The 9,822-nt window shown below is 51.5% G+C and overlaps 1 protein-coding gene across 2 annotated transcripts; it reads right to left on the reverse strand.

The window, feature by feature from the left end:
* Positions 1–1,584: 1,584 nt before the first annotated feature.
* Positions 1,585–8,472, reverse strand: A4GNT (alpha-1,4-N-acetylglucosaminyltransferase). Of its 2 annotated transcripts, XM_069865260.1 has the most exons (4): positions 8,268–8,472; positions 4,897–5,116; positions 3,763–4,212; positions 1,585–2,838 (listed from the first exon to the last, which is right to left on the reverse strand). In XM_069865260.1, exons 2-4 carry the CDS (start codon positions 5,011–5,013, stop codon positions 2,227–2,229), a joined length of 1,179 nt encoding a protein of 392 aa, XP_069721361.1. In that variant the 5' UTR covers positions 5,014–5,116; positions 8,268–8,472; the 3' UTR covers positions 1,585–2,226. The 2 variants fall into 2 exon arrangements, with proteins under 2 accessions (XP_069721361.1, XP_069721360.1); XM_069865259.1 differs by lacking the exon at positions 8,268–8,472 and having other exon boundaries at positions 4,897–5,170.
* Between the last annotated feature and the right edge of the window lie 1,350 nt (positions 8,473–9,822).

Consider the following 9,822-nt stretch of genomic DNA (forward strand, 5'->3'; position numbering starts at 1 on the left):
GAGAGGAGCTGGAAGAAGGCAGGGGCTGGCTGAAGGCTTGTGGAAACAGGGAGGACTTTCTGGGCAGCAACCCTACGCTCCTACACTCCTCCCCTGCAGCCCCCCAGGAAAGTCCATGTCACAGAGGAAAAGCGGCTCCTGATGCTGCAGGCTAGAACGGAGCGGGGAGCCAAGCTAAACCAGCGTGGATGGCACTGAGGCATGAAACCCATGGCCCTGGGCTGAGCCATGAGAGCTTCACCCTGGGAGAGGGAAAGGCAAAATATTCCCCCCTGCCACGCAGCTGCTCTGAGAGCCTGCGGCACTCAGCTTGGCACCCGCTGGTGCAGCTCCACTGACCCCAGCAATGACCTGAGGGGGAAATAGGGCTGGAAGGAGACTCGAGCTCCGTGCCCAAACCCAGCACAAAGAGCACATAAACCCCATGAACAGAGGGATTCCTTCTCCTGATCTACCCGGCTGCAACTCCTCGGTGCAGAGCCTGGGCTGCTGGTTGCAGCAGGCTCATTAAGCCACTGTGTTTACAGAAGATAGCATTGTGCAGATGGCAAACATTTGGTGACGGGCAACTGGTCCACCCCCGCCTTTCTGCTCCAAAGTTAAAACCAGCTGTTCGGAAGAGATTTACAAGCTGTGTGGCTTGGCATTACCCTGGGAAAGAAGGATATGTGAAGGAATGCATTGGTGATAATGGCTTTAAATTGGAGGGGGAGTGATTTAGACTAGATGTTAGGAAGAAATTCTTCATGATGAGGGTGTGGAGACTCTGGTCCAGGCTTCCCAGGGAAGCCATCGCTGCCCCACCCCTAGAGGTGTTCAAGGCCAGGTTGGATGGGGCTTGGAATAACCTGATACAGAGGGAGGTGTCCCTGCCCATGGCAGGGGTGGAACTGGATGGGCTTTGAGGTCCCTTCTAACCCAACCCATTCTGTGATTCTATGATTCCATGATTGATCTCCTGTGGCAAAAAAGTCGCTGGGTGTCCTGTCGCGGTGAAAAGGGAATTTCGTTTGCTCAGTCCCACTCTGCACAAGGCATGGATGACCCCCAAAATGGTTTAGTAGGCAGTGTGGTTTTGGGATGATGATTGGACTTGATGATCTTAGAGGTTTTTTAATGATGCTACAGTTCTAAAGTGGAGCAACGTGGGGGAGGTCAGAGAGGCTGGTGGGATGCTGCAACTCATGAGAATGGCAGCTCCTGGGTGCTGGCAGCAGCAAACTCTGTGGGAACTGGCACCTTTGGGATGAGCAGAATGCCTGCAAGAGGGGAGGAGAACAAAAAAAATGCAACATGGGAACAGAGCAAGAAGATAAAAAATAGGTGGCACATCTGGATAACTGTGACCTCTCCAGAACTGTTACACCTTAGTCCTAGGTGGGTTGATCTCCACTTATTTCAAAGGTATTTGGAAGATGTGGGGGGCCAGCCCTGTTGTTTCTTGGTGCTTCAAACATCTCCTCTCCAGGGAGGGATGTGACTCTCTGCAGCCAGAACTGAGCTCAGAGGATGGGGCCGTGCAGCCCCTCCTGGACAGAGCCAAAGTGGGAGTGCAGAAGCACAAACATCGGGAAAATAGGACTCCAGGGGCGTGCAGGGGAAAGCAAGCTCAGAGGAATGGTGGCTTATTGACCATTTTATTTTAACTTGCACTGGTAAGGTCCCTCTCAAAAACGTAGGGTGTAAAGGTCATGTGAGAAAAAGAGAAAGGAAAAGACAGTGCTTAGGGCTTCTCTTCACCAGCTGTCATCCTGCCATCCATCCTCTGCCACATCTTTGCATTCCACTTGCCGCAGGGGCCTCAGACCAGTCCAAAGCCTGTTGGGGTTGCAACTTTTTTGACATGGGTAGCTGCCAATAGCAAGAGGTGTGGAGGTGCCTCTGAAGTTCCTCCCAGGAGGCCATGCATCTCCTTAGGACATTTTCCCTTGGAAAAGATCACTAGTGAGGCCCCTAAGTCCCTTCAGTTCAGGAAGGTTTGGTTCATGAGCATCGACGAGGAAACAGAACTGAGGCAAAGGTGACCTTCATGTCGTAGGAGGCTGCATCTGATGAATACCCACCACCCTTCTGCACATGCTCCGTAGTGTTCCGAGAGTGTAGGGATGGTGGTTTTAAAAGGTCTGTCTTTCTCCTTCAAAGCCAGCTACAGACACCAATGATGACTGTGTTCTGACCCCAGGATGAGGAGGGCTGGAAGGATCACTTCCTTCTCCTAATGCCACGTCACAAAACCTCCTCAGACTCTGTGAAATCCCTTAGCTTTGTGTTTTGGATCAGGTCCTTGTATGTGGTGGGGCAGTAGGCTTTGTATAGATTTTCAGCCAGCGTGTTACTGCCCGCAACCACAGCTTTCCGGTTGCGGTTCATGAAGTTCCACAAATGCAGCGCATAGGAGTGGCTGAAATTGGGGCTTCTGTCCCACACGGCGTAGTACCGACCCCAGGCCGGGTACGGTATGGGATAGAAACGCTGGGGATTGAGGAAGGAGATGTTCTGGCAGCTGTGGTCCTCGGTGCCTTGGAAATCTGTGAGATTGCAGGTGGCTTTGAGCATCCTTGTCATTAAAAAGGGCCCTGTGTTCCCCCAGATCTTCCCGTTGTACTTAAGAACAAAGTTCTCCATGCAGTCCCAAATAAATTTATGGCGGGCAGGGAAGCCAAAGATCCCATTGCTGGAGAACTTTGACTTCTGCGCTGCTAGGAAGGTTTCCTCAGGAATGGGCCTGATGGAGATGACATCTGTGTCCATGTAGATGCCCCCATACTTCCAAATGAGCGCCAGTCTGCTGGCATCAGAGCTGACATGGATCCAGTTCTTCTCCTGCTCCGGGACTACCTGCAGAGTTGGAAAGCCGAGACAGTGATGAGAATGGACCACACCCCTCCATCAGGCTGCAAACAGCACCATAAAACCGCACCTGCACACCTGCAAATGCCACTAGCCACCTGTTCTTGCTCCAGCTATTGAATATTATTGGAATAAGGTAAGGCGGGGCAGTGCTGAGCAGTGCTGTGCTCATATAAAGGAACGCAGGAATGTTCCACGGCTGTTTCGATGGAGCAGACAAAGGGAAATCAATGACACCATGAATCATTGCCTGCTATTCCGGTGGGACACAACCCACTTAATACACTCCCTGATCACTCCCAGCTCTTTGAAACAGGTTGGAGGGTGTTCGTTGGAAGTCATTTTCTCTCAAGAGAAGGAGGACTTTGGAGGAAATATCGCCTGCCTTGCACGGAGACAGAGCCAAACATGTTTGACAAAAGCTGCTTGCAAGCAGTTTGCCAGGAGCTTTTTTCCAGGGTGGAGATTGCAAGACCCCACCTTGGGCTTGCATATCTTCATGACAAAAAGTGAAATGTCTCCCACATCTTATCTACCATGGGCTTTGTTGCTGTGTGGAGCAGTAACAAGCGCCCAGGCAGCACATTTTGTTCAACCGGCTTCTGTTGAGAAAGATTATTAAGCGGTGTTTTATCAAAACACATATGCAATCTATTTTTACCAATGTTTCCTTTGCCAAAACAATCCAGTTCTCCAGATAGGGAGGAAAATGCTGATAATGTGTCCAATAAGCAGATAGATGAATACACTGCAAAACGTGGCCAAAATGAATCTATTCTGAACCAAAAAGCCAAATGTGACTCATTTCACAGAGCCAGTCTTGTGTTCCTCCATCCTGTTGAAGCTTTCTTCAGAGCTTTTCCCCTCCATATTTAGAGCTAATTTCCTATTTCCCCTTATTATAATGCTCACCTGGTTGTACCACTGAAGCAGAGGGGTCTCCTGGAAAATAGTGTCCATCTGGAGAGGAAAAATGAAGACATTCTTCATAGAAGACAAAAGCGAGAAGGCCGCATAGCTGGAGTTCAAATCCAACACACTGTTGTTCGTAAGTCCCTTCATAAAGAGGATGACGGGCCGGTCCTGGTAAATCCTAGCAGCAGACTCTACAGAGCAGGACACCAGTGTGGTTGGCTCCAGACGCTCCGTTGTCTCCAGGAAAATGATGCTTTTGCCGAGGTTCAAGACCTGCTCAGGTGTCAAGAAGTGCTTGGACATAGGCACGTAGGAGAAGAAGCAGCCAGACAGCAGGGAGATCTCATACAAGATGCCTGAGACAAAGAAGAAGCAGAGGCATATCTGGAATTTCCTCAACATTCTTGCTTTCCTCGGGCCTTTGGGGTCATGCCTTGGACGTGGATGCTAAGGAGAGACAAGGAACAGCAAAAACAAACACCGGTGTTATTACTTAGCAGGACGGGGAATTGGTAGGACATGGCTTTGTTTGTGAAGCTTGTGCCTCTTCCCCAGGTCAAGCCTGGTGAGATGTTTCATGGTGCACAGGGCTCTGCCGTGTGAAGTGCTGGGGTCCCACCTCCTTGCCCCCAGCCAGGCAGGGGGGGACCAGGAGTGGTCTTGGAGAAGGGACATGCAGCTGTGTCTCACAGCACAGTCATTGGGCTGGCAAAGAGGGAAGGACAAGGAAGAGAGAGAGGAGAGCATGGTGAGAAGGATCACCTCACCCCACGCCAAGGCAAGGACCTCCAAGCCCCTACGTGGGGGAAGGTGGCGTAGAAAACTGTTCTCAGGCACTGCAGCATCGCACCAACGCTTGTTTGTCTACAGCAGGAGAGGTGGCCAAGGGGGCTGAGAGTCCCAGTGAGGAGAAGGTCACGATTACAGTCCAGGATGCTTGAGCCAAAGCAAAACCTGTAGTATGTAGGCACCAAGGTTTCTTTCCCAATCTGGCTTTCTGCCCATGCTTTAACCCTGAAGGCTGGGAGGGACTTGGCTCCTGCATGGATGGGGACTGCAGAAGGACCAGAGAGAGGCAGATGTAAGGACAGGCAGCGGTTGGGTTTGCAAAAGCACAGAATTAGGACTTACTTGCATTAGAGCTCTGAGAAATCCACATTTTGCAATTGTTTGCTTGCCATCACGGTGGCAATCAGGCTCCCTCAAAGCCCCTCTCCCTGTTGAAGACACCCAAACCGTCGGGAACATGCAAAGGGATTTCTGAAGGAGGCGGCTGATGCGCAGAGGAAATATGGTCCTGGTGCCAGCTGAACCTCAGTCCCAGAAACAGCCTGGTGCTGATGGGACCCACCTAAAAGGACACAGAAGGAACAATTTTTAGGTTGAGAGCCATCTCATGCCCACATCAGCCTGTCCCAGCCCCTCATTTCTGCCCTCACCATCACATGAATGTGCACAGCACCAGAGGGTTTGTGCTGGGGAGGTTCAGTCCTGCCTCTTCTCTCCATGGCTTTGTGTGACAGGCTTGTGACACAGGGAATTCCCTCCCGAAGTGCCACCTGGTTGCACCTGAGCAGCCAGCATTTGCTCGGCAGAGATCATGAGCCAGGGACCAAGAGAGAGAAGATGCTTTGACAACACAACATCCAAGCAAACCTCTGGAAGTCTTTACAGCTCAATTAATTGAAGGGTATGGGAGGAAACACAGCTTTGTGTGCTCAGATAATTAATGAGACGCATTCCCATGTCACCCAGCCAGAACACAGAGAAGTCCACGGAGTAGCAAACCTCATGGAAAGTGCCCTGCAAGCGCTGAAGTTCTGGCAGCTCCCCTTCCGTTTCTCAGAGCTAGATCTCATCCAATTAAATATTAAAGCAATGACTGCTCCCAGAACAGCTTTCCATGCAGCACAGCTGATTTTGTCATTTCCCATTGCCGCTGCACGGTTTCTCATTACACACTGGGTTCCCACCACAGCGTGGGAGGAGATGCCAGGGGTGAAGTGGGTGACAATGCTGGAGCCACCAGGCACCCATGTGGCTGTGAGTACGCTCTTCTGGACAAAGCCAGCAGGTTTAATGCTGCTTTAATGTTATTTATTATTATTATTATTCCCTTTGTTTTCCCACCTCCTCCCACTGCCCCAGTGCTCTGCAGAGGAGCCCCTGCCATGAAAGGCAGCACCCAGCACCTCCCTGCAGATATTGAATTTGGACAGAAGACAGGGAATAGAGAGCAAACACAAGTGGTTTGGGAACAAGTCATTCCCGAACCTGCAGATAAAGCAGCCTGTGCTGCCCAGCACCACAGCCCCAGCACCATCCAGGTGCACCTCGAACACCCTCTGCGGAGCCCACCTCGAGAGGGCTTGGGGAACAGCACAAGTGAGATTAAAATAAACCACCTTGCTTGAAGTACAAATTTTCCTTCCATCTTTTCTCCTGCCTCTCCAGGTGGGTCTCTCAGAGCAGAGCAGAGGGGCAGGATCCCCTCCCTCCCTGCTGGTCCCTCTGCTCTGGATGCAGCCCAGGACGTGGTTGGTTTCTGGGCTGCGGGCACATTTTGCTGGCTAACACTGAGCTTCTCATTCACCAACAACTAAAACAGAAAACCAAAATAAATAGAAACCCCAAATAAAACAGCATTTAAGAAGTTGCCCCCTAGCAGCTTCCTCACTGATCTCAGCTTGGCCAAGTTTTCGGGCTTATTTCTTTTTCTCTGTTCCCAGCTCTGACCTAACCAGTGCCCATCGCTGTTCCTGGGCTTCTCCAGTGCAGCCCGAGGTCTGGAGCTCCCTCCCTCTGCTCCATGTGATTTATACATCTCGATGCCACAGTCTTGGCAATGTTTGCTTGAAGCAGAAAACTCAGCCTTTGCTGTGATTAGAAACGGGACCATCGGAACATTCCCATTACCGGATTAATATTTCTTCTTTAATAGCCTGGAGATCTGATGTCTTGAGTCTTTATGAGCCGCCAGAGCCGTTCACATTTAAAATAGTCCGGGAGGCATTTTATTTGCAAATTGTAGGGAGAGAATAAGTAAAACCTCCGACAGATACCGACATTGTGAGGGGAAACGTGAGTCCTCGTCGTCTCATTCCGGGAAATTGTTTTGCTTGGTTGGTTTTCCAAAACCCCCGATGTGGCGAGTTATGAATTCTCATCACATTTGACCTAGAGGCTGCTGTTATCAAAATGTTCACTTCCCTGCTCGAGTTAAAAGGGCTGCAGAAGGGAATGTTAAAAATAAATCCCGGCCACTGAATAGATTACCCTGCCGAGCGGCTGCTCGGGATGCAGCCTTGATGGCCCGTGTTGTAAAGAGATTTCTTTTCTCGGGGCAATTTCAGTATTTCAAGTGCGGGATGAAAAGGGCGGGGGGAGGCTACAAGAGAGATTACTAGGAGCGCGTGATAATTCCAATGAGGTGGCCTCGAGACAAGTGCGGAGGGGAGGTGCAGAGGGATTCTCCAGCGGATTTCACCAAAAGAGGGAGTAAGCCAAGCTGCAGGGATGCTGGGAGCCCTGCGCACCCTGCGGGGGCAGCCTGGCCAGAGGGGCCCTCCCTGGGCAGCCCCACAGCGAGCTGGAATCATAGAGTCATGGAACGGTTCGCGTTGGAAGGACCTTAAAGGACCTCATCTAACTCCAATCCCGCTGCCATGGGCAGGGGCACTTCCCACAGGATCAGGCTGCTCCAAGCCCCATCCAACCTGGCCTCGAACACCTCCAGGGGTGGAAGATGTGCTCGGATTGCACAGGGATGAAGTCTTCTCCTCCTTTGCCAAAAGGATTATTTTTAATCAAGAAATAACAGCACCTGCAGCTTTGAGTTCGCTTTAGTTCAGATCAGGTTTGAGTTTTAGTCTATTTGAAGCAAGTCACCCCCATTATGAATTACGTTGCATTACATTAACACTACAAATTCAACATGTATCATGGTCCTCTGGCAATGCCAAACTCTGCTGCCACAAAATCTTAATCTCCACAGCTCCCAAGCATCCCTCAAGATTCAAAAGCGAGACTCCCATCCTCTTGCCTTTCCCCCAGGCTGTGGCTGCTTCGCTCTCGTGTCTTTACAGAATCTGCTCAAGCAAATTAGAGACACAGTCAAGTCTGGCACGTGTGTGCACTTCAAAGCCAACTGCCTTCCAGAGGTTACACCAGGCTTATTTCAAAACCTCTTCCAAATGGAAAACTGGTAGAAGAATATCACAGAATCATAGAATGATACAATCGTAGAATGAGCAGCTTCATCCAGTGGGAAGCGTCCCTGCCCATGGCAGGGGGGTGGAATTAGATAATCTTTACGGTCCATTCCAACTCAAACCATGCTTTGATTCTAGGAGAATGTTTCATTTTCACTGCAGAGGGTAATTAGTGCAATCTTTCCGGCCCCTAGCAACGCGTACCAGCCAAGGGGTTTCTTCCCACACCACTTCTCAGCTGCTTTCTGGTTCTACAACTTGACATGTTCATAGAGAGAAACCTAAACTCACCTCTTGGCCACAAGAAGCAGGCAAAGCGTGCAGTCCGCTGGGAAGCAGAGCCAAGCAGAACCACTCTGGAAGGAATCCACAGCTGCTGGAGAGCCCTTTCCCTGTGCCAGAGGAGCTGCTCTGCCACTCCAGTATCTTCTGCCCTGCCAGGGCTTGGAGCAGCCTCATGGCTTGTTCTCCACCAGCTCTGGTGTTTGCATTCTTGGTGTGCTGAGATAAGGCTGAGCAAGGAGTCGGGGCTCTTTTTTCGAAGGCGTGGGCTCAGGAGCCTGCAGTGTGAGGTCCTTGAGCGCTGCTGCTCTGAGGGTCAGGGGAAGCGCATGGGACTGAGCAAAGTGGGTGCCACTTTTTTTGGGTGGTTTATGGCTCGTTAAGGGCCTTTGTACCTAGAACAGCACTTGTGGAGGCTGCACCACAGCTTAAATCCGTTTGCACTACAGGAGAGAACAACAATGCTGGATTGATGCTGTGAATACTTCCAAGGAAAGCAACAAGAGGGTCTCCTACAAACACATCCCAAATAAAACCGCACATGCTGAACCAGCCGCCCAAGGCACTGAGTGCCTTCTCAGCTCCCTGTTAGCTATCCAGGCAGGCAGGGAGCCCTGCTGATCCGTCACAGCCTCTTTTTGTCCCCCTCAACCCCAGCAGGAAGATGCTTTGAGAGGTACAGGAGCACGGTCAGAAGATCCCGGGATGGGAACGACCCACCGTAGGTTGGAAGGATCCCCCAGAGCTTTTCTGGCCCTGGGGTTTAAGGGGCATGAACTTCAGTGGCAGCTCTGTGCTGGGACAGCAGGATTGGTAAGGGAGAAGCAGAGCTGAAGCACCAAAGACAACCCCCCAGCACAACCCCCTGCGACCCTGACCTGCGCTCAGCCTGTGTGAGGAGTCCAGAACATCCCACTGGGATGCAAGCCCCTGGCTCCCAGTCACCCACAGCAGTCAGGTGCTGATTTGCTCCTGGCCGGCTTGGGGGCACCCGCCTCGTCCCACAGCAGGGAGCAAAGGCCCTGCTGCTCCCGGCTTTGTTTGCACTCCTGCCTACGTGTTTTCTGCTGCGGAGAGCTGGCAGAGGATGCAAGCGCAGCTGATGTTGCCACAGCCGGGCAGAGCAAACAGCCCACACGGAAAGCTATCGAGATAGTCAAGGCTTAATCAGCAGATAGCGCCCTGGGTGAGAATGCAAGGAGGGCTCCAGCCCCAAAGCGGTCCCTGGGCCAATGACGTAGGTGAGGAGCCTCTGCGTCCCGACACACCTCTCTGCGAGAAACCCTCTCCTTCAGCAAACACTCGCTCAGTCCATCATTTGCAGCTCGACCTAGAAGGAAATGGCATGGCCAGCATCCAGCTCCAAAGCCAGGAGCTCCTCCTGGGATGAACACATCCCTTCCCAGTGCATATGGGTAGCATCTTCTAAGCCTGCAGGATGCGCTCACCTGGGGGCACACATAGGAGAAAAAGGCAGCTGTTATTAAGAGTGGAGGACCCATCCCTGGAAACATTCAAGGTCGGGTTGGATGAGGCTCTGAGCAACCTTATCAGGTTGAAGATG

Source organism: Phaenicophaeus curvirostris, chromosome 10 (genome assembly GCF_032191515.1).
Source record: "Phaenicophaeus curvirostris isolate KB17595 chromosome 10, BPBGC_Pcur_1.0, whole genome shotgun sequence".
Classification (NCBI taxonomy): Eukaryota; Metazoa; Chordata; class Aves; order Cuculiformes; family Cuculidae; genus Phaenicophaeus; species Phaenicophaeus curvirostris.